Source organism: Protopterus annectens, chromosome 14.part0 (assembly GCF_019279795.1).
Source record: "Protopterus annectens isolate FY-2018-M chromosome 14.part0, PAN1.0, whole genome shotgun sequence".
Classification (NCBI taxonomy): domain Eukaryota; kingdom Metazoa; phylum Chordata; order Ceratodontiformes; family Protopteridae; genus Protopterus; species Protopterus annectens.
The window spans coordinates 1,030,987,055-1,031,013,190 of record NC_056748.1 but is presented as its reverse complement, the minus strand read 5'-3'; the positions used below and the strand labels follow the sequence as shown (position 1 = coordinate 1,031,013,190).

General features: G+C 39.6%; 1 protein-coding gene across 2 annotated transcripts in view; it reads right to left on the bottom strand.

Annotated features, from left to right (window-relative positions):
- The window catches only part of LOC122789409 (ecto-NOX disulfide-thiol exchanger 2-like), a 3,915,450-nt gene that overhangs the window by 3,376,562 nt on the left and 512,752 nt on the right, over positions 1–26,136 (bottom strand). For both annotated transcript variants that reach the window (XM_044056835.1, XM_044056836.1), the window contains exon 2: positions 1,523–1,621. In XM_044056835.1, the coding sequence (XP_043912770.1) occupies positions 1,523–1,559 (37 nt within the window). In that variant the 5' untranslated portion in view covers positions 1,560–1,621. The remainder of the gene's footprint in view (positions 1–1,522; positions 1,622–26,136) is intronic.

Sequence of the window (26,136 nt, the reverse complement as noted above, 5' to 3'; positions counted from 1 at the left end):
TCCTGTGGTGTCATGCCAGAGGGTTCCAGCCGAGTAGCTGCCGGTCCTGGGGGATGCAAAGGCATCTCACCAAGGTCCTCAGCCAACTTAGAGGTAGATGCAATCACTTTTTCTGTGGACTCCAGATCCCTGGGATTTTTATCTTTTTCCTTTTTGAGGATCTCACCAGTGGCTGTCGGAGTGGAAATGGAACCTGACAAAGACAGGGGTTGACATGCTAGTGATGAAGCCAATCACAAGGATTCCATATGTATGACGAGTACCTTGGCCCTATGTGTAAGGCTATTTGTATGGAAGTTGGCAGTCAGAGCAGTTAGAGATACTGTGCTGAGGCCCCAAACAAAACAAGCAAAACGATTGAAAAGTCTTTATTTGGGATTTGCTCCCCACAGGACAAACAGTTATTAACTTTCTAAGCATTAACTTATCTGTCTGGAAGCAGAACACCTCTAGAAAAATGAGCAAATCGACATACTGCAAGCATAGAACACAAACGCACTAAATGCATCAGACTGCAGGCTTAGAAAGAACTGAAGATGTCACCAGCTGATGCCTTCCTTCTACCATGATGTCTGCACACTGGTCATAAAACGTCCATTGGCTTAATATGATGCCAAGACTCTGGAAAATCGGGCTTCTGCACAGCAAGAATTCCCAAAGATTAGTACTGTAACAATGACTATAAAGAACATCTGGAAAACATACTCAAAAGCTATCTTACGGTTTCTACATCACTGTCCATGGGTATAACATGTACAATGACTTCACAGCTAACTTGACTAAAACAGAATCTCTGAGCTCTATTTGCTTAAACCATTCTGGATGAAAACAAGAAAAAAAAATAAGCTGCATCTTCAACATAAGCAGATGCCCTACTGATATAAATCATTAAAACTGATGGAAAAAAAAATATTCAGCAACTGTTTTAGAACAGCTCACTATAGGCAAGAAGAGTTGTCAATTACTGATGCACCTTTAGTAAACCATTCATTTATCTATATTTACGGTAAGAAACTTAAAGCACCATTAAACATTTCTTAAAATTAACCAAGTAACTTTTTAGCACCGAATAACTTGCTACACTACACCTCTTCATAAATACTAACCTCATTCAGCATTTTCAGGGAATTAACACAGTTATAGTAAACTCTTTCAAGCCCACCTCTGTCAAATAGTTAAGATGATTACATCTGTATTAGACAAAAAAAATCCCTTCGAACAAGTATTTTATCTCTAATTATCAAAAAGCTTAGGTTCTGATTTGAATAATGCTCGCTAATTTTGCACTCACAGATACCTGCAATGCAGAACAAGAAACAAATAAAATATTTTTTTATCAATACAAGCATACAGTAATCAAAACAGTCTTTAAACTGCGTTAAATCTACGTACATAGTTAATGTAACTTAGTCTCATTTGACTTGCCTGTTGCCACAAAATACAAGGCTTTAGAGATAAACTAGAATGGTTAATTTGTGTTTAGTTATATTAAAAAAGGGACAAATCCCAGGTCTACACTTACAGTAACGAATTCCTGAATTTTCCTCATTATGAAGCATTGTGAACGTCTTCCCTTCTGTGTTAACGCACCTGATATCATCCTCGTCTGTGGAGCAGTGTTCTGCAAAATGAAGAGAATATAAAGTTGTAATTGGACAGTCAGATTAAATTTCAGGAAAACTGATTTAAGCAAAATGCTTAATATGTAAACATTATACAAACAACAAGGAAAAGTAATAGTAATACCATGCACAAGTAGACTTAAAAATTTGTTAACTCACTATGGCCATGTGTGTTTGCCTGTGATAAGTGGGTTGAGGGCTTGGCCTATACCGACCCATGTCTGGGGCCCATGCTAATGGTGGAAGAGGTGTATGTGCCCCTACTGGCCAGGGTGCATCTGCCATAAAGTCCAGCAGCCCTGGGTCAATCAGCTATTGGCCAGCCAGCATCCAGTTGCCCAGCTTGGGTTACCTGGGAAAGCTCTGTTGAGCGAAAGCTGGTCATAAAACCAACCAACCTGTCAAACATGAACTAAGAATTGCTACATCCAATGTAGGTTCACTGACAGGATGGTAAGGAGGAGGCTGGACATCCTATGTTATCCAGGAGACAAGATGGAAGGGTAGTGCAGCAAAGCCACTTGCTTGGGATCCAGAGTCTACTACTCTGGAGATGGACAGGCTAGAAATGGTGTGGGAATTGTGGTGAGGGAGAGGCTTCAGTAGGCAATGAGGGTTGTCATCAGAATTAGTGACAAACTCATGGCAATCAGACTCCATCTTAATGACAGGGCAGTATTCATAATCTCAGCCTACGCCCCACAGCAAGGTTGCGATAGTGAGAAGAGTGCATTCAGACAACAATTGCAGGACCCAATAGATAAACTAGGACATGAATTGCTGTTGATAATGGGTGACTTGAGTACACACAGGTTCATAGATTAGTACTAAACTAACTGCCCTTGTGAACCTTTTTAAGCCTAGCCAATTATCCCTTGTGAGACTCAAACTCTGCACCTTGTGCTTGTAAGGCAAACACCTTAACCATTAGGCCACCCTCCCACTGATCGGGAGAGACAGAAGAGGATATGAGGACTGCCTGGATCCACATGGATGAGGCAAACAAGAGTGAAGGAGAAGCCATTCTAGACTTCTGTTTGCTTGAGAGAAAGTACAACAGTTCAAGGAATTACTCAAGGTCCTAAACATCCAAGAAGATGATGAAACAGGTGGAAATGAAGGGTCTATATTGATAAAATGAAAGTTTTAAATAACGAACGCTCACATGAGCGAAAATGCAAGACCTCAAACTCCTTATTGTGGGGAGCCCCTCTAACTATATATTCCAACTCTGAGATCGCACTACAGTGAGGAAAGGGCAAATATTCCAATCTTCACTGTACTGCGATCCCAAAAAAACACTTTCAATGTCCTGCATTTTTGCTCATGTGGGCGTTCGTTATTTAAAACTTTCGTTTTTTTAATACAGACTGGGAAATGAAGATGAGTGAGTGGCAATGCCTCAAAACAGCATATGTGAGGACTACAGAACAGATATGCAGCAGAGGCAGGTATGAAACTAAGGTACATAAGGAAAACTGATGCTGGAATGCAGAAGTCCAGGAAATCATCAAATGAATGAGGGAATGCAGAGAAAAGTGGAAGACAGAAAAAAAACAACTCAGGCTAGGAAGAAATATTGTTTGGGTAACAAAAAGGCTAAGAAAGAAGTTGCAATGAAAATCAAAAAACAACTATATTAGAAGTAGTGAGATAGAAAATGGAATTGAGATCTGTAAAAAAGGGTAGGAACAAACTACATAGGAAAAAATGGGAATTTTGGGAACAATGCATAAATGAGCTATGTAATGTTTGACTGAAAATGATTGGGTAGATTATAAGTGATGTATAATGTTTGCAACTGGGAGCGTGTCAACATGGTTTGTGATGTAATATGCTTGCAACTAGGATTGTGTTGGTGTGGTTTGTTTTCATTTATATAAATGTATGAATGCTTATGTCATGATGGCTTAATAAAGATATTTCTTGATTAAAAATAAGGGTGAGGAATTGAATAATTTAAATAATGCCGCTTAGGTTATATGATATGTAGCAATATATGTGAAGTATAATGTTTGTTAATATTAAATTAATACAGTTTGAGGTGAAATTGAAGTGTATTAACCCACCAGATGCGCAGTAGCAAGCCCCTCCCAAACCCCACCTGTGAGCATTTTGACTGCACCGCCCACCGTTTGATTGAAAGATGCCACCATAACACAAGGTAATATAGATCTATAAACAGAAAATATTATACGTGTATTCAAATCCACCAAAACAAAATGTAATTGCACAAAAAAATTAGATTATAAAGAAAACATTGTATGCATAACATAAAAACGCAGATGCGATTGCTGTGAAATCATTTTTATTTCGCAACTCGGTATAAAAGTACAAAGGCAAGTACTGTTTGTACAGTTACATTTATAAACAGAAAACACGGTACACATCTCATTTTTCAATTGAGCCTTCTAAAGACTGTGTGGTTTTCTGGCAAATCACTGATGATTGCACTTACTGAAGAATACTACACATTCGATGTTTATAGACAGTTAGCCCAATAATGGCTTTTAGGTTTATGACACCAAGATTTAAAAACTTTCCCTATTTCTTTGGCCCCCTGCACATATCATAGGAGACTTTGTCCACATATCTTGCATTAAGAAGTTGAGCAGTACTGTCACAATATTATAACTACCTAAATCTGAGCCCACACTGTAATTCTGTGAGGCATTTCTGTCCACGGGCACACACTGACAATGGGGACAAACGAATTTGAAAAATACAGACCTGCGGTCGGTGTGATTCACGTTATATCATGGGGGGAAAAAAAAAACAGAAATGCTCCTCTTTCCAAATATGTCCAAATTCGTTAGGGTCAGTCTGTTAACATTTGTAAAGCTGTGAGGCATGCATGGGGAAAAAGGCTTTGTAAAAACAGGAACATCTGCTGTAAATGTGAGCATGTGGTTAGGCTTCTCCGTAAACATTTTGCGGCAACACTTATGTTTGCTGATGAGGCAGAAGCATGTGTGCCCTTGTTCCAGATAACAGCAGACCTTCTCTGAAACAAACAGAACTACAGGGACAGTAGGACCACTTTATATAGAGAAAATGAAGATCATAGAACAATTTGCTGCCTGCATGTTAAGGATGTGTCAAACGCTAACATTTTCAGATATTAACAGTGCATTTTGATGTGATAATGACTCTATGCAACAATGGGGTACGTTCATACTTAGCATAATGACTAGATGCAACACCTTCAACACCATGTTAATGTTATATTATTTGAATGGAAAGGCCATAAGCATGTCATTGTTAATCCCTGCCCTCCCGCATGTCAATCATGGCGGGCACACCCATTCCTGCGCAAACACCGTGGTGGGTTAATACACTTCAATTTCACCTAGTTTGATTACTTTTGTATAAATGTAAATTTGCCTATGTTACAAGTGATAATTCAGTAAAGGTGTTTAAAAAAATGAAAGAAGTTGCAATAGCAAAGAACAAGGCATCAAAGGCACTCTACCAGCTTTTTGAAGGGGAGTCAATAGATGGCACAAAGAAACTATAACAGGTTGCAAGGCAAAGACAGAAAGACAAAGAAGATAGACACCTTCATAGGGGATGCCAGCAACAACCTGCTCACCAGTCTGCAGGACATCAAAGGCAGATGGAATTACTTCCAGTAGCTTCTGAATAAAGAAAACCCCAAAGAAGCAACAATGTACTCACCAGTTCACAGGACATCAAAGATGGATGGAAACAGTACTTCCAACAGCTTCTGAATGAATAAAACCCCACAGAAACTTACTACCTCAGACACAGCATATGATAAAAGAAAAGGCAGAGCCCATCCTAGAAGTAGTAAGAACAGTACTAAGGAAAATGAAGACTGAGAAGGCAGCGGGCTCAAAAGAGGTGACAGCAGATACAATCAAGATGTTAGGTAAAAAATGGCTCCTGAGGGTACTAATAGCAGTATAGAGAGAAAGGCATGCCTCAAATGGCTGGAGAATAAGCGTAACAGTACCAGTGTACAATAACAAAGGGGGCATCCACAACTGTGTGCAGTACGGTGGTATCAAACTCAAGAAAGCTGTACAGAGGGTGATTGATAAATGCATTCACAGAGTAGTAGAAAGTAAGATGGGAGAAGAGAAGTTCTGATTCAGATCAGGATGCAGCACAACTGACCCAATGTTTGCAGTGAGACAGGCAATTGAGAAGAAACTACAGATGAGGACAAAGTCCAAATGGGCATTCCTAGGCTTGGAGAAAATAAATGATAAGGTCCCAAGAAAGCGGATTTGGGCAGTCTTGCAGTGGTTCGAAGTCCCAAAAACACTGGTAGAATTAGTACAGGATATGTACAAGGACCCAACAACTCAAGTACTGTGTTTGACCACACAACGGGGCTCCCAGAGAGAATGTGCGTGCATCAGGATTCAGCTCAGAGCCCAGTACTGTTCATGACGCTGAAAGACTACATCAGCAAACCAGTCAGAAGAGCCAGATCAACAAAACTGCTGCATGCAGATGATGTGGCATTATGTATGCAGATGATGTGGTTCAGGCAGGTATGACCCTAGCCCTGAGCAGCATCCTACCATTGTCCAGAATTATACTGCAGTACAACTAAAAAATTATCAACTTTAATTGCCTAAGAATCTCCACGACAATACCCAGATTTGCTCTGAGCTACTGCACAATGGTACCTCCTACACTGAGCCAACAGATATTGCCAACATACTGGCTGACAGATTCAGTGCAAACCTTACCCCTCTCCCACCCCCCAAAGGACCATTCATGATACTGAAAGAATGCCAGGCACCCAGCATTACTGCAGCACAGGTTAAAGCTGCATTGGCCAAGGCCAAGAATACAGCTTCCAAGCGACCCGACAATATCCCTGGCTGTGTTCTACATGAACTACAAAATGAACTGGCACTACATCTGTGTGCCCTGTTCACTCACAACCTCACCTCAGGCTTTTCCCTACCAAATGGAGCACTGCTACAGTCATCCCTCTCCATAAAGGGGGAGTGACTACAGACCCGGGGAATTATCGCCCCATTAGCCTGACAAGTCTGATATGTAAGGCTATGGAGAGCATCATCATGGACCTAATCAAAGATATGGGGAATCTCCAAACTTTATATCTCACACAATTTGGTTTTGTGAAAGGTAGATCATGCCTGCTCAACCTGGTTGACTTCTTTGAGGCAGTCACCAGAGCTGTGGATGAGGGTAAGGCAGTTCATAAAGCCTACTTCGATCTGGCCAATGCCTTTGATACCATTTCTCACTCGGGAATTATTGATAAACTCACCAAACTAGGCATCAACCCCCTATATCATTACATGGATTGCAAACTGGTTCACAGATAGAACCCACAGGGTGAAAGTAACAGGCTCCAAATCGGACTGCTGACCAATCACGAGTGAAGTCCCACAAGGACTGGTCCTGGGTCCTCTCCTAATAGACATCTACTTCTTAGATGTCCAGGCCAACACGGAGGGATTCTGGCTGACCAAGTTTGCAGATGACTGCAAGATGGGAGCCATTATTAACTCCCCAAGTGACGCAGATATCCTACAGAAAGGCCTCACTGAGACAAATGATTGGTGTCGAAACCATGGCCTTAAGCTTAATGCCAAAAAATGCGTCGTCAGCCACTTTGGGAAAAACTCAGTTCCCACTAATTACCACATCAATGGGAGCCCAATGAACACTGAAGGTGTTATAAGAGATCTGGGGACAAAGGTTGACAACAACCTCTCCTTTGGCCACCACATTGTCATTGTAATCAGAAAGTCCTTCTATGTGGCACATCTCATTTCCAAGGGTTTTGCATACAGGAAGAAAGAGGTCATCATCTCTCTCTACTCTTCCCTCATTAGACCAATCATCGAGTATAATGCCTCAATTGGCATGCAACAGCTGGACAGGCCACAAAAACACCTCACAAAGAGGATTCTAGGCCTTAAACACATGTGCTACATGGACCGACTAAAAAACCTCCAGCTATTCTCTGTCTCATATAGTCTACTAAGAGGTGATCTCTGCTTGACTTATAAAGCCATGTCTGACCCAGCTCTGTTAGAAATGCTACATCTAAAGACATCCCAATCCCTATGCACCACACACTCCAGAGACCTCAACCTCATTACCACAATCAACAGAACATGCTGGAGGGGCAGGTCCATAACCCAGAGACTGCCCATGCTCTGGAATAAACTTCCCATACACGTCAAGCACAGCACCTCATTGGCCCTCTTCAACAGAAATCTTGATGAGTGGATGGGAAATAGAAAATTCACCCCGGGGATCACTCCAGTGGCTCTGCTTGATTCAGGCACTGGAAACTAGAGTTGGGCGGCACGATGCCAGGGCACATCTATGGGCTAGGCTTGTAAAGGCTCCAGGAAAGCCTAGTACTCACCTATGAACAGGCAGACTCTAAGCAAGAGCTTCAGCAAAGGATAGGGGAATGGAATGCAAAACTGAAGGTGTAAGGGAAGAAACTGAATACAGATAAAACACTTGGAATAGCAGCAAATGGGGAAATCAAAAGCTGAGAACTGAAACATAAGGGAAAGTAATGGAACAAGTTAACAGCTTCAAGTATCTAGGAGGGTTGGGTGAGGAGAAGGGAAGTTTGAATGAGGTCGAAAAGAATCAAAGAGGCAGCAGCCAAATGGCACAGTGTGTCAGGGGTTGTGTATGACAGAAGAATGGCAAGGAAGCTGAAAAGTAAGGCATACAAAACAGTTGTGTGACCAGTACTACTGTATGGCACAGAAATCTGGGCAGTAAAGACAGTTGAGGAAGCTAGCGGTGATGAAGATGAAGTGCCTGAGACGAATGGTAGGATGCACACTCAGACTGAAGAAATAATGACATCAGAGCAGAAGCATGAGTTGCTTTACTTCCAGAGAAGGTCAAAGAGAACAAAGCAGGTACTAGACAGAGGTCCAGGGAAGTAAATAGTGTGGGAAGAAATAGCCAGGGAATTGTTATGGCTAGGCTTGCATAGGCCCTAGGGCTGATAGTCTAGTACCAACCTATGAACCTATTGATAGTTTAGGCACATGTGCAGAAGTGAAGACAATCTGGTGAAAAAAATATGGGACAGACAGAAAAGGCAAGAGGAAACAATGGCCTCCAACAAAGAGATGGATGGACTGTGTGAGGGAAGATCTTCGACAGTCATGCACGACTGATGAATAAGGTAGAGAATGGCACTGAATCGAGAGAGATGGCAATAGCTGACATGATGCCTCAACCTCATGTAGGAATGGAGAAAAGGGGGTTAATGATGACTCTTTGCTACAGTTGTGCCAACAAATAGTGTAGTATTTGGTTTTCACTGAGACTCAGTTTAATGGGTCTATGAAGCTTAATCAAGGACTACTTTACAGACTAAGAGTAAATTACTTTAGTGTGGGTTTGTGTGGAGTGCTATGGAGTTGTGATGTGCTCTCAGACTTTTTTTTGAATGCGAGACCTCCATTTTGGTCAAGTACTTACATCTCACATCAACAGAATGTATCAAGTTAAGCAAAGGTTCATTGAATGTGATCATCAAGCAGTTGTTACACTGCCTGAGGATACCAAGTACCAAGAGTCTGGCAATGGAGGAAAATAAGCAAGCTCATCTTCCATTTAAGTCCAGGGGTAAGAGAATCTTTAGGGTATTTAATAGACTTGCTACTGAGCAGATAATATTGTAATTTTTTTTAGGAATATGCAATAGAATTGCTTAGTGTGCAGATAATCTTTTAAATCTTATTTATGTTTTTTTCACTGGAGGTGCAATACCCTACTGACTGTAATAAGAGTGCCTATCTGTTCCTAGCAATATAAACAGATTTCTCACAAGTTCAGTATAAAACAGCTGTTAGCAGTAAATAGCAGCAGTGTGCTATAAAATTATTTTAGACATTGCTTGAGGATGCTAGGTGGGCATAGATGTGCATATCATGTTACGCAGCTTCTAACGGACTATCATCTAATGTAGGATCGAATACAAGCAGTCTTCAAGACTGGTAAATTCAGACTCGCTCTTTAGTGGAACAGACTCGTAGAATATCATCTACATACTAATGGTACGAAATCAGCAAGCATAAGAGAGTAGCACTGCTGGAATAGAATTCATCCTCAAGTCTTGTTGAGTACTTTCATGAAACAGATCCTGTTTTTACAAAATCTCACCAAGAAAACACTGATATATAAACTGTATTTTATACAACACATATAATGGACAGAAGTAGGCTAAGACATAAAGACAGCTGAGTGCACAAGTCCCAGGACAAAAAAGGTGCCCAATCCAGGTATGCGCACTGGTGCCAAGACTAGAAAAAAATAAAAGTGTAGAATCCTCAAGACACAGAAAATGTCCAATAAAGGGGTTAAGCCAGGCACAGAGGAAGGATGGACTCCTACTGTAGAAGGAATTAGTAGTCCACAAAAAACACAAAAACTGACAGCCCAAAAAAGAGCCATATTGATGACAGAGTGGACTATTGAGAATAAATAGGAACTTGTATTGTTACTATTATGTAAGCAGCCCAGAGTTCCAGATGGAGGATATTCAAAAAGATTAACAGAGAAATTAAGAGGAAAGAAAAAATATATGCACAAGAAAAACTGTCAAAAGCTTCAAATGCAAATTTGTGATCATTATACAGACCAAGAAACTTTGGGCCATTTGGAAAAAGAAAACACAAGGAGTGTGAAAATATAAAGAACAAAAACTTAAAGATTTTTGAAAGGTATTTAAAAAAAAAAACATGGACATCGGAAAGAAAGAGATCTGATATGGTGCAATGTTTATGCAAAGGATACGGTCAAACTAATCAATACAAAAGAGCAGCTCATAAGATATTTGAAGAGAAATACAGGCAAAGGCACCTAGATATTTCATAATACAAAAACTAAGGTCATAAAGGGGGAGCCGAGAACAGAAGACTAAAAGTAAAAATTAAACAAATGAAAGCTGAAGTTATGGAATACCTGCAAAATGAAGGATTTATTGTACATTTGAAGAGAAATACAGGCCAAGGCATCTGGACATGGACAATTTTACAATACAAAATAAGAAAACAATTAGGAAAGTAGAAAAGAGAATTAGTAATGGAGAAGTTAAAGAAACCATCTGAAGTTATGGATTACCTCTAAAGTGATGGATTTAGTGTTGAAAGTTCAACCTGGTAACATCACAGCATGATGGAATAAGGAGTCCCCAGATTAAGAAGAAACAGGTGGAACAGGAAGCATCAGATTATGTCCCACATTAATATACTCTGAAACCTTCAAGAGGAAGACAGTACAAAAGTTCAGTTGTAGCTGCACAGCAAGGGAAGGAGCAGGAAAATGTGGCAGCTCTTACACCATCAATATCGTGAAGTAATAGGCCAGTGAGTTCCCATATGAAAGAGCAACAGATGACACAGGATGCAGCTGAAGAGAAAGTGTCACATGAAGATGTTCTGGAACTTTCTGTAGAATGCCCACAGGAAACAAAACAAAGAATGTGTCCTCAGTTTAGAAGAAAATGATCTAAGGGAAGAGTTGCTTGATTTAATAGAGATGGATAGCCATAATAAATTGGATGAAAGAATAGATTACAGAAATCAATAAGACCCAAAAGAAGTCTAGTAAAACAAAGCACAGTAATCAAAACTATTAAGAGAAATTCATGTGATATAACAGAAGTAAATAGGATATATTACTGTGCAGCTAAATTAATAATAAATAAAGTCTTACCACAAAAAAACAGAGCAAGAAGGGTAAGAAAGGGAAGACACCTAATGCCATCATGGAAGCATCAAATAGAGAAAACTATAAAACTATTAATACAAGAAGTGTCATTGTTACAAGAGTATAGAAGAGGGAATAGACCCACAAAAATACTCGGAGAGATAGACATGATATAGGCAATGCACAGTATCAGAACAGACCAGGATCTATCTTATACTATTGCAAGTGATAAACTAAAGATACCATCACAAGCAGAAAAACTTAGAAGATACACAGATAAATAAAAAAGAAAAAATCAAAATAAGCAATTCATTGATGATTTAAAAAAGTTTAATACAGAATTGGGAAACAAAGCAAAGATTGTAAAACCACCACCAAAAAAGAAGAAATAGACACATTTTGGAGAAAGATCTATGAAGACCCTGTGGAATGGATAGAAGACATAAAAGAAACAGTGACAAGTTCAAATGTAGAAGATATGAAATGAGATGAAGTAACAGCCAAAGAAATTGAAATAAAATTAAGAAAACCTCCTAAATGGAAATCCCCAGGCCTAGATATAGTACCTAACTTCTGGCTAAAAGCATTAACATCTTCACACGAAGATTTAGCCCCGAGTAAGAGCTACGTATATGAGCATGCTGAACAGACACCAACTTGGTTAACAGGAAAAAACAATACTCCTCCAGAACAGTGAACCTGCAAGCTATCCTAATAACTATAGACCAATAACTTGCCTTCCATCAATGTATACACTATATCCTTGAATTGATGTTGACAGCATTTGTCATTTAGAAGGAAACTCAATCATGGCAACAGAACAAAATGGTAACAAAAAGTAATTTGGAACAGAGGATCATTTGTTGTTAAATGAAGCCATAATGGAGAATTGTAAAACGAGGAAAAATCGAAGTATGGCATAGGTAGATTACAAAAAAGCATTTCACAGTATCCCACATTTATGCACAAAGGAGTGCTTACAGATTTATAAGATACACCCTACACTGAACAATTACATTACGGTGACCATGAAACAGTGGCAAAAAACTTTGCAGCTAAGCAATGACAAAGGACAAATTATTATCTCAGGGATAAAAATTCAAAGGGGGATATTACAGGTTGACTGCCACCGCTGCTCTTTTGACTTGCCCTTAACCCATTAAGCTATCTACTTAGCAAATTAGGTCATGTTTACAATTTGGCTCCCAAAAAACAACCAAGCGTTAAGACTTTTCTTTTTGTGGATGATTTAAAACTGTATAGCTCATCAGATAAGGAGCTTAAAAGCACAACTACAAGTGGTTAAAACTTTCTCAGATGATATAAGAATATCATTTAGTCTTTATAAATTTGCAAAAGCAACATTTAAAGCAGGAAAGCTGCAGCACCAAGAAAATATCAGTCTAGGGGCAGGAATGTGATATAAAGGAACGTGAGCAGGAGGGAGTGTATAAATATTTGGGAATTGATGAAGGATCAACAAAACATGAACAAATGCAAACAAAACTCTGTAAGGAATATTTTAGAAGAAAAAAAATTAATACTGAAAACAGCCCTAACATCTAAGGAACAAAGTCCAAGCTATGGACTTTGGTATGGGCTTCCTCGAAACTGAATACAAGTGTAGATCTGCACACTTTTTTTGCTAACATCAAAGACGGAAAATATTAATTTCATGAACTTTGATCAGATTGACTTAGGAATGGGGTTCATTCCCTCATGGTACTAGAAACCCAAAAGACTTGGAGAAATTAAAAAAAAGTAGGAAACACCTCTTTGTTAAATAACCTACCTAAGGGGCAGTACATATACAGAGATCACCACCACCTCTAAGATCAAGCCCTGTGATACACCTTACTCTACAATATGACAATCGTATGATTTAACTACTGACACCACACTCTATGAACAGCCTGAGAGCCAAACCAATCAAACATACGGCTAGAAAAGTCACAGTAAACTCTTAAGTGCTCAGTCAAGAAGTCATGATCCTTTATTATTCCACTCCATAAAGGTGGCAACAACAACGATATCCCCAAACTTTAGACCTATTGCTATCTTATCCCCTATTTCTAAACTTCTCGAAAAATGCATCCCCTTGAACTTCTACCTTATCTCTTAAACAACAACCTTCTTACTCCCACTCAGCATGGATTCCGACCAGGCCATAGTACTACCACTGCTCTTCTCTCCTTCCTAGAGACCATTAACAAGGCCCGTGACACCGGTCATATTGCATCCACCCTCCTCTTAGACCTTATAAAGGCTTTTGACACCATTTCTCACAACCTTCTCATTACCAAACCCGCTAAACTAAACCTATCCCCCTCCACTACCAACTGGTTCACCAGTTACCTATCAAACAGGCAACAAGCAGTCAAGTAGAAAAAAGTGATTTCACTTTTCCTAGATACTCCCACGTCCCCCCAAGGTTCAAATCTAGGTCCCCTCCTATTCAATATCTTTATAAATGACTTATGCCATCCCTAATGCCAAACTCATCCAATAGACCAACGACGCGACAATAACCTACTCTGCCACCTCTACTTCTTCATTAGTACAATTAACTCAGGAAGCCTTCTCCTCTACCAAACAATGGATCGTAGACAACCAACTGGCACTCAATGCTACCAAGATTAAATTAATGATATTTACCCCTTCTAAAACCACCACCTTAGATAAAGACTCATTCTCTATCACCAGCCAGAATAAAACAATTCTCAAAACAGTCTCCACTGCAAAACTTTTAGGAATTCTCATCGATGATCAGCTAAAGTTTGATAGTCACTTGCAAGTTAATATAAAAAAAAAAAAACAGACAAAATTAGGCATGCTTTACTGTCATGACAGTTGTATCTCTCTCCCTACTAGACTTGTTCTCACTACTACTTACCTCATCCCTTCCTTTCTACATGGTGCATCTATCCTTACCAATCTGCAATCTTTTATTAAATCAAAACCCTCCTCCTGCTACTACAAAATTTCAAAATTTGCGACTGGCCATAGATCCACTACCCATTACTGTATTTCCCTACATCAAGCACACAAACTTATTTTCAGCCCCTCCCTTGCCTCCACCTTCAAAATCCATCTTCTCAATCGATGTCTCAGCTCCAACTCCCAGAATCTAACAGAACTCCATAAACCTTCCCGTCCACCAGGCAAGTACCTCCTATCCTTCTCCTTAGCACACCATTGGAATTCTCTTCCACCTCTCATCTGTACCACTAACAGACTCTCTCTGCCTTCAAACTCTACTTCTCTCTCTGCCTTCAAACTCTACTTCACTCACACCTAACTTCACAATGGGAATGCTCTTGCTCCCATCCTACATAATTTCCTTACCTTAATTACTCTCCACAACCTAATATATCTGTAAATAGCTCCCTACGGTCTTATTACTCCTAATAATAACTGTAGGGACTACCATATTTTACAGGAACTCCTTTGTAATGAAATTTAATGCATTATTCTAACTAGCACCTCATAATGCCAAATCTATGGGAAGTTATTAATCATTTTTTAAATTCTCTCTTATTCAAGTAATTTATCTTGTGTACTTGAGACTTCCTGCATTTATATTTATCTCTGTATTTCATGTATTTTGTTGTATTGTATTCTTGCGATTTCTTTTATTTATATTGTATCCTTGTATTTCATGTATTTTGCTGCAGCTTTTCTCCCCAGGACTCCATTGAAAATGGGCGCTTCGTGGCCCATTTGGACCATCCTGGCAAACAAACTGCAAATAAATAAATAAATGATCCATTATGCCAAATGCAGTGGATATACCAAAGAAGGCCAGTACAGACTAACTTTTTACCATCTATAGGAAAACCACTGCCAAAGCGAATAAAGATACCCTCAGTGGGCAACCTTAATTTAAAAGCAGACCTACATGGGTCAATGCTTTGGGCTGGAAACAGACTCAGAGCAGATGTGGTGTTGGCAAAAACAATGGCAAGTGGTGGTCAATGAAGCAAAGGGCAAACACAAGGATAAAGGCCAGAGTCTTAGCTGGAGCTTGAGAATAAAATACAAATTCCTAAGGCAGTCTTCTGCGGTCCTTACTGAATCTCTTTAGTTAAAGATTGGCATGAACTTCAGAGGGAACAGCTGCATGAAAAATCCTATCTACAATACACTTAACATGCAAATTTCCTAGCTCCATGGTATTTTAAAGGAGGTAAGAAAGATGAACATACTTCACTGTGTAAGAAAGGCAGGAGCAATTAAATTACAGTGCATGATAATACATTTTTTTTTAAGTTAGCCATACTGATGTCTATTAGAAAGAACATGAGTTCTAAGGTACAATTCGTTTAATTACTATTAACATGCATGCTGTTTAGTTATCAACATATGAACAGTAACTACAGCTAAATTCACCTGAGGACTACGTATAAACAACCTTGCAGCTTAAAAGTAAAGTATTAAGCAGACAATAATGAAAAATGCTGTTTTGAGAGGAGGTTGTTCAGTGCAAGGTTTGCCTCTTCAGTATTTCTTAGGGAGTAGTTTTACCTTTATTGGGGTACAACATGCAAGTTTCAAGATTTACTAAGTGTGACAGTGGCATTGTCACATTTAATTTATTTTAATGGGTAGCACATTGGGGCAGTTACATTTATTTATTTACACCTTATTGACGAGGTTAGTCCCACTCATACCTCTCTACCTCTTAGAGTAAGATATCTGGACAAAGCTATAAATAATGGGGGACAAAGGCCAAAAAATAGGGACAATGTTTAAATATTGTTCTTACAAAAGTAGAAAGTTGATAGATAAACAGGTTTTGCATTAGCATGAATTTTCTGATGGGTATAAAATCTGAAACTCAAGTGTCTGCCAATATTTTCTAACTTCAATCCTCAATAATTTGACAAAGATCAGCTGGAAAAACAAAATTTTATAAGAAACAGACAGAAAAAGTGTGGCAAAAATCTGGACAGTTGAGAAGTATGGTCCTACTAGGCCAATGGCCTCTGTTCAGGGGAGATAGTTTCCCCATGTATTACAGATAATTAAGATTGGGTCTCCGATCATATATATTTACTTATGTGTGCTTTCTAGAAACTCACTTTTTTAGCTTTATTATTGATGGAAATTTCTTGAGTCTATTTTAAGAATACATAAAAACTTGAGTCTCTGATTATAATCCTCTAACGTATACTATTACACACTAAGAAATCTGCTTGAAATAAAGTTTGAAACTGAAATGGAACTGACGGTTACCAGTAATAAACTGAAAGCTTAACTACTGCAACAATGTGGCCAACAGACTGTGATGGCAGAATGAGAATATTTTGAAAAATAGGTCTTGAGCTCCCTCTAGCTACTGGTGCATACGGGCTCAAATAATGGGCTGTGTAAATGGTTGCAGACACAGAGGGTTGCAGGTAGACAGCAAATGCGAAAGCTGCACTTACCAGAGACCTTATTGTTCTTAACAGAAACACAACTTCAAAAAAACGGTTGTTACCACAGAGTCAGAATTAAATTAATGCTGAAAACAACGCTGACATCTGGGAACAAAATTCAAGCTATAAACCAATTTGCTCTTCCTAAATTACAGTTTTGAAGCGATTGACTGGCTCCAAAATGTGTTGGATATAAGTCAGGAAAACAAGAAGGATGCTTCATGCTCACCAAATGATTTATAAAAATCAGTACATACCAAGATTATGTATTCTCCATTCCGAAGGAGGGATGGGCCTCCTTGAAACTGACTACATGTATAGATCTGCAATCGTGGGACTGCACACGTATCTGCTGACTTCACAAGAGCCAAATATTGTGAAAGTTTTGAAACATGAGGAGAATAAATCTAAGATGGACCAGATGAGAAGGCAAGAAATGTGGAAAATGCATATAGTTGCAAGTATAGAAAACTTCTGGAAGAACCTCATGTTGATCAGGTTCGAATGCAGGAATGGTTATGGAGAGGTGAATTCAAACCAAGAGATGAAAGGTTAACATTGATGGCACAAGATGGTGGGTTACGTACACACTGGTTTACAAAGTCCATTGAACATGTGGGAGAAACAGACAAATGTATGTTTTGTAAAACAGAACTGGAAATAGTTGCACGCCTCATTGCTGGTTGTGGCATACTAATGACAGAAGGAATGTATACTGAAAGGCATAATAATGTGGCAAGATTGTTGCACTGGGGACTGTGCAAACATTATGACACTGAAGTGGCTGAAAAACACTCGAAACATGAGCCACAAAGCATCATAGAAAATAATGAAGTCTACATCACATGGGTTCACCCATTACCAACAGTTCAAAAAATAGATGCTAGAAAACTGGATATAGTGGTCCATGAAAAGACAAAAGTAGCACTTATCATTGAAATCGCCACACCCAGTGACTACAGTGTCTTGCATACACAGACAGACAGTCAAAAAATATCAGGATTTGCAGGCAAAAACGAGAGCACTATGGAAGAAAGATACCCACACGGTTCCATGGGTCTTATAAAAAACAATCTACAATCATACTTAGATATGTTACCAATATATGTAACACTGTAAGAATTGCAGGAGTCGTCATTACTGGGCACATTGTGGGTACTGCGAACAGCACATCTGGCTGACATCAGAGATTGAAATAATATTAATTTCATGAACTTTAATCATACTTTGACTTAGGAATGGAGTCCATTCCCATCATGGTATTAGAAACCCAAAAGACTTAGGGAAATTAAAAAAAATCAGAGGCTATGAAAGTTGTTCTTACCAGAGAAGAAAAGTATATGTAAAACAAGAAAGCCATAACAACTGTTTCTGGAAGTCAAGTTGCCCCAAATAAACTGTAGTGTCTGGTTTTGCATGATCATAATGAAGAAAGTTCAGTAGTGCAAGTTGAACTTAACATAACAATAGAGGTTCAAATTATCACTGCTGCAGTAGCCTTAGCTATATGGGTAATATTCTGCTAAGGATATAATGCCTGGCCAGCTTCCTACCATTCAGGGAATCTTCCACAAGCCCAAACTGCCAAGCAGCTTGATCTGAGCTGACAAAGACAAGTTTGGGAGTGAAGCCCTTCAGAGCTTTCCTGCCAGCAGAAATAGGGAGACTGAGCCCTGAAAGAAATAAGCTAGGAAACACAAAACAAATGTTCACAACCTAGCATAAAAAAACACACCAAAAAAGAAGGGGGGTGGAGGGATGGAGCACCTACTGCAGCAGTGATCATTCAAACATCTACTGTTATGATAAGTTCAACTTGTACTATGTTCATAACAGTGATCAGTGCTGCAGTAGCAATATTACAGCTAACTACTTTTGAGTGGGGGAAGGAGAAGAGTCCAGGAAGCCCTGGAGAATGGTCCTAGAAAAGCATCATCTGGACCTAGGGAAGGAATCAAGCTTATAGTGCTTTGTAAATGTATGTACAGAGGACCAAATAGCAGCTTCTAGAATATTTCTAGAATCCAACCCTTCCCAAAAAGCCATAGATGAAGCCAAGACCTCGGCTGAGAAGGCCTTGACCCTGCCTGGAATAGATTTGTTATGGTGAGTATAACACATAATAGCCTTAGACGACCAATTGGAAATTGTCTGTTTTGACACAGGTTATCTGAAATAAACACGATCTTAAAGATCTCAGCAATCTAGTTCTGTCAAGGTAGTATAAAAGTTGCCTGGACATCCAAGATACACAGAATCCTTTTGACCTCATTTTTAGATTTATTGAAGAAACCAGAGATGAATAATTTGGCTTTAAAGTGAACTCAGACATCACTTTGGCATAAAAGTAGGATTAGTTCTCAAAGAAACCCTGCCCTTATGGAAAATGAGGTAGAGTTGACTAACCATAAGAGCTTGCAACTCAGATACCCATCATGCAAAGATCAGAGCAATCAGTAAAACTATTTTCCATGTAAAGAACCCCAAGTCAGCCAGATTAGTTCAAATGGAGCAAGTGTTAGCTTCTCTAACACAAAATTAAGGTCCCAAGGAGGGGCCACCAGTTTACCTGGCACCTTTTTATACAAATCCCTTTCAAGAATATTTTGACACAAGACCGTCTTGAAAGAGAAGGATCTATGGGCGGACATGCTGAAATGGCCAATAAATGAAACTTGCTAGATAAATAAAGGCCACAGGACAGCAACTCACACAAATATTGTGGAACCAGAGAACAATCCATGAATGGGTGCTGGTTATGTTGCTGGCAACCACTAGACAATCTTTTCCATTTGCTAATATAGGATTTTCTAGTAGCAAGCTGTCTTGCCTCCATAAGTACCTGCTGCATGTCCTCAGTTATTCATAGGTTCATAGGTGTGTACAAGGCTAATGACCCTGGAGCCTATATAAGCCTAGCCCAAGAAGATTCCCTGGCATCATGCTGCCCAAAGTTAGTTTCCAGTGCCCCTGTCAAGCTAGGCCACTGAAGTGATCCCTGGGGTGAACTTCCTATTGCCCATCCACTCATCAAGATTTCTCTTAAAGAGGGCCAGTGAATGGGAAGTTTATTCCAGAGTATGGGAAGTCTCTGGGTTAGGAACCTGTCCCTCCAGCATGTTTTGTTTATGGTGGTACTGAGGTTTAGGTCCCTGGAGTGTGTGGCACAGAGGGCCTGGGATTTCTTTAGGTGTAGCATATCTAGCAGCTCTGGGTCAGACATGGCTTTTATTAGGCACCTTAAAAGAATTAAGACCTTATCACCCAGGCAGTCAATTCAAAATTATTGATGTTGGAGTGTATCAAACACGTCTGTTCATGTGTGAGTAAATCTATCCTATGAGGAAGGTGTGGTGATTGTTCAAGGCCATTTCCAAAAGAAGGAAGAGGCCACAGTCGCCTAGGCCAGAAGGGAGTCACCCCAATGATCTTGGGGGGGATTCCTTCAGAATCTTCAACAGTACCCTGAATATTAGTGGAAAGGGTGGAAAATCATACATGAACATTCCTGTCTAAAGAAAAGGCATCTGTCTGCCAGGCTTTTCTTGCATCGAGTCCTGGAACAGAATCTTGCCAGATGATTGTTCAAAAATCCGGCAAAAAGATCTACTTGAAATCCCACAGATGGATCAAATGTTGAAAGACCCCCGGATCTAGTTACCGTTCATGAAGGTCTGTCCTGCTCCTTTTTATCTAGTCTGCCACACAGTTTTGCTCTGAAGGAATGTAGGATGTCTGTAGACTCTGAAGCTATATCCCAAGCTAACATGGCTACTCTGCAAATAGGGTATGACCTAGTTCCTCCCTGATTATGTACCACATTACTATGTATTGTCTGAAACCACCATGTAGAGGTCCCAGGGGGCCAAAGATGGTTCAGAGAGTTCAGTGCCTTGATCAGGGCAAGCATCTCCTAGATATTTATGTGCGGATTCACTTTAGAAGCTTGAAATACTGAAATATCAAAATTCAGTACTTCAAACCAATAAAGTGGAATCCTGCGAACAGTGAAAGCTCAGAAGCGCAAAATTCAAAACCTCGAATACCAGCAGTTTTGAATTTCGCTCCTCTGAGGTTTCGCTGTGATTATGGATTCAGGTAAGTGTGTGTGTTAATGGTTTTGGGTAGGAGCTGTGGTGTTTGTCAGTGTGTTTTGATGCTGTGACGTGTGTGCGCAGGGAGAATGTAGCTTGCGTGGTGGTGTGTGTTAGTATGTAGTGCGACCTCAGAGTGAGAATATTTAAGTAGGGGGGTGTAGTACAGAGCTTGTGTTTGTGTGTGGAGAGGGTGGTGTACGTGTGTGCAGTAGAAGTGCAAAATTCAAAATCTCCGGTGTGCGAGATTTTGAATTTTGCGGTTCTGAGTTTTCGTGGTTTCAAAAATTTGACTTTATAGCTTCGAAATACTGAATTTCGATATTTCAGTATTTCGAGGCGAGGATATAAAGTGTATCCTTATGTACTTGTGTCTGTCCTTGGCATCCTACACCCTCTGCACTTTTATTCCTCCTGAAACTGCTATCCAAGCAAAGTCTAAAGAGTCTGTAGTGACTGACTGCTTTGGACCAGGGAAGAAGGGGAGACCTGGACTTAAGGATATGTTGTCACCACCAACTTATGTAAGAGATTTTTCACCCAAGAGAGAGAGAGATTCATGACACTGACTACTCTGCAAAGATAAGCAAGTCTAAATTTGGAAAAAATATGGATACGCTGTAATCTGCAATGAGCTATAAATGCAGCTAGACACCGTGAACACACTCAGTGCAGTGGACAGTCCAAAGGTTAAGACAGAGATCCAGACATATACAACCTTAAGAAACGTCTGAAGTTTGGATGAATAGGGATGTGATAAGCACCTTATTAGTCTATGTTGCCAAGAAACTTGAAAGAGGAGTTAACAGGTTGTGAAGTGATTTTGAATTACAGCACTATCATAAACCGGTTTAGGAAAGAAAGATCCAGAACTGGTCTCCAAGCATTTTTCTTTATTTGGCACTAGCAGCATCCTTAAATAAAAACCCTTCCCCACGTTTGGGAAGAGGAAATGGATCTATCAGTCAGTGAGACAACTTGTGATGAACAGGTGAAAACAGTCTGATCTGAAGGATGAGGAATGATCCCTGGAAAGGAGGAATTTCCTCCCACTACCATATGCAACCTTGAGGAATGAAATCCAAAACCCATTTGTCTTAAGCAATCTGCTGCCAAAGAGAAAAATGGAGATTAAGACTTTCTGGAAGAAAATTGGCCAGAGTGGGGATGGGTCACAATGTCTCTTGAATAGTCAGACATATTGGACTGTCCTTTGTTTTGGGAGGTTAGAGACTTTTTGAAACTCCCTTACCATTCCTTCTTAAACAGTTTACCTGAATTCTCTTGAGACGGTTTATTCTGTTATCCACCAAAAAATGGAAGAGGAGAAAGAAAATTCCTTAGACATTTTGGAAAAGGAGAGCTGAAAAATCTTATAGAGATTCCCTGAATCAGTCTTTTTCATCACCTCTGCAGCAAAGGAGACAAACATTAAATCGCTATCCAAAGGAGAATTTAAAATCTTATTTTTTAACATCTACTGGTGCGGAGATATAGCCATGTAAACCTCCTTAAAACCATACCAGTGGCCATTGCCCTGGAAGAAGTACAAACAGTATCATACACACAATGAGGAATAACATGTAAAAAAGAAGAAACTGAGTTATTTAAAGCAGATTTTTCCTCACATGAAGATACTACAGATAAAACATTCATCATACTTTCACAATTTGTCAGAACAAACTTTAACAGATGAACTCAAAAACTCAAAATTCAGAAAATCAAAGTTACAGATGTATACACGTCTTTCCTATATCTATCAATAATTTTGCTATCCTTGTCAGAAAGCTTGGGATTGGAATTAAGTGCTCAGCAGCTGTGGGATCAGATAAGGCTACAGCTGCCAAGTCAGGTTTGGGAATATAGTGCATAAAAATGTAACAGACTAAGGAATTTTATACACCTTACCTACCTTTTTAAGTGTAGCTGGTTGAATTGCAGGCAGTAACACACACATCCTCTAAAGCTGACAAAAAAGGAGGAATGGGTGGAGGTGTCTGGAAAATCTTTCTATAACATCTCACAGAATTTTCTGAGTGACTGAGAAACCTTAGTCTTCTCCACTGAAAATGCCGACACATTCTAGAAATAGTCTCGGAGAAAAAGAAACCCCCACAGGGAGAATCAGAAACTGAGCTCTCCGCTCAGCCTGAATCAGAAACCTGAATGGAAAAAACCCTGAATCCATCCTTGCATCTTCCCATTTACATTCAGAATCTTAAATCTCTCCAGAAACACAGGAATCCCTCTTAGTTCTACCAGAAACCATTTTACAAGAAGGATCAATAGTGTAAATAAAACCCTGAGCCAAACCCAGTAAACTACTCCCAAGGAAATTTGAGGAGGAGCAATCAGCATCATACCCCCCTATACTCAGTACTTATATGGCCCATAATTGAGTACATCATCCAGTGTGGCATGTACTGTACTAAGCACCTGCAGTAATTAGAGACACATAAGAGGTTTCTAACAAAGATTATTATGGGGCTCCAGCAAGTGTCCTACACAGACCAACTAAAGTCCATGTCACTATAGTCCGTATCATATAGACTTCTTAGGGGAGACTTATGCCTTGCCTACACAGCAATCCAAGACCGACTCAAAGCTAATGAACTACCTGCATATCCTTAAATCAAACGGGACTAGAGCTACCCAATCCAGTGACCTAAGTATGGCCCGCAACTTAAATAGGACATGCTGGCAGGACAGATTTATCTCCCAGCAACTGCCGCTTCTTTGGAACAGGCTATCAACTCATGTGAAACAGAGCACCTCTATGACACTGCTCAAGAGGAACCTGGACAAGTGCATGGGGGCACAGTGAATTTTTCACGGGGATAGAGCCCACAACCCTATTGGATATTAGCAGTCATCACTAAATGCAATCTTGGGTACTGACTAGCATTTCTATGGTATTACACTGGGATGAAATGGCTAGGCTTAAAATGATTCTCCTATGATCCAATGTTTAATTTTCTGTTACTTTTGGACAGAAAAAATGGGGCCAACACCATTACAAATGGCAGTAGCAGCCTTCCTATGTGTGGGCACAACATTCTGATAAAAGAGGAAAACACTGTTCCCTTTCCCAGGATGGACAACAGTGGCTCTCCCTTGCCTAATGAGAGAACCCCAACAGCCACAAAGGATGTGGCTAAACCCCTGTCCATAGTGGCCATAAGTGCTACACCAGAGGGATCCAGGGTAAAAAATGAGTGGTCTAAGGTACAACAAATGGTGACAGCAGATTCACTCACCTGTAGCTGAGGCAAATTGCTAGATTGCTCTGATGGCAAAGGCTGTTTGCTTAACTTTTTCTTTTGAGGTTGGAAGGAGGACTGACTGTTTGTTCCAAGATCAAGCCGAAAATGGTCTCCCTTTCCCAGGGAAAAGCAACAGCAAAGGCCAGCAAAAATTGTAAATCTTTGTCTCTTTTTTCACACAAAAATAGAGTAAAAAGCAGTTTAAAGCACTTAGCCATCTGCAAAAAGTAAAATACACACAATTTTTCCACAAGAAAAAAAAACTATCAAATACTTTAAACAACTTTTAAAATTACAGGAACATTCTTGTTTAAAACTACAATACAGTCTCATGGGAGCCCATTAAAACATAAAACTCCTATAAAATCTCTTTCCTAAACAGGAAAGTGTTAAATAATTTCTGATAATGGAAGTTTTTATCCCCAAAGGGAACTTATCTGCCCAGCAAAGGAAAAGCACAAGCCAACCACTGATCTTCAAAAGCCTCAAAGGACCATACTCTTTGTGGCAAGAAAACTATGAATGGCTTAGCACCCAAACCAATCTTTTTTAGTATGTTCAGCTCAAGCTGGCTAATAGTTTGGATACATGGAAGGTGCCCTTAAGCTTTGGAAGCTCTTGCTGTTATACCCTAGGCAATACATAACCCATATAACCTAGGCTACTGCAGCAGATATCAATATAAAGAACATCTGCAAATTCACATGCAGAACAACTTTGGATGCAGGAGGAAATCACAGCACTTTGCAAAAAAAAAAAAAAAGGCAGAGAAGCAATCCCAAACATGAATCAAACTGCAGAACCAAGATGTATGAGACAGACAGCAATGCTAACTGCTGCAGCACGGATATGCGAAGACATTTGAAGGGTGAACAGAAAATGGATTTGTATCTAATGCCAGCTCCCCCAGTGCCCCCCCCCCCAAGTAAATACATCTAGATTAATCTAGTAATGTAGCATTATTAAGGAATAAACCAAGGGTATTCTCTCTCTAAAACCCTTACATGAAACTCCCATGGTAAGCAAGTATTTCTAGTGACACAATAATTTCTCATTGTTCTATGCTACCAGTGAATTATCATTCCCTACCCTATGATATTTTAGATTATTTCTGGCAAAATCTTTAAGCATTGAAAATTGTTTACTAATCAAAATGAAGTGGAATTACTCACACAAGTTTGTACTAACAAAACCATTAGAGTGATGAAACCAGATAAAAGTGGGGGCTTGGTTGTGTGGATCATCACTGATTATATTAACAAAATAGATAACTTGCTTAAAAATGACACAAATCAGGAAGTTTCTGTTAATGAGGTTAATATCACTTGTGCTAGAATAGGTTGATGTCTGTATGATGTGTTCATGGGGGTGATAACTGATGGCAATACAGAGTGTTGGTAAATTCACAATATACAATTCCTGGAATTCTTGGAATTCCTAAACTATAGAAAGATCTGAATTACTTAAGTCTTTCGGCTTTTCCCGGTTAGGGGTTGCCACAGTGGAAATCCGGTCCGCTCATGATTGGCAGTGGATTTTACGGTGCCGAGTTACCAGCCCGACACCCAACCTTCAATGAAGGTGCACCCATTCACGCTCACACCCATAGTGAAAGCTACTAATTCAAAAATGTACCCCCTGGCAAAATATATTGATTTTACGTTGAAAGATACATTTCAGGAGAATGAATATGTGCTAAAAAAATTAATGGAACTTTCTCACTCAAACAGTTCCATCTTTATATAAAGACGATCTTATTTTTCTAACTATGTAAAAGGCCTCCTCACAGTCATCCCCCATAACATTGGGGTCAACTGGGTAGGAGAATATTTAAATAAGCACACTAGGTACGACAATCAAGAGATTAATAAAATAGTTACCTATTGGAAATGGTATTGTACAATTTTATTTATTTTGAAGGGTCTTTATACCATCAGAAAACTGGTGTGGCCATGGGTGCTGCCTGTGCCCCTGTGTATGCCAGCATGGTTATGGCTTCTCGGAGGAAGACATTTTTATTTCAATCAGA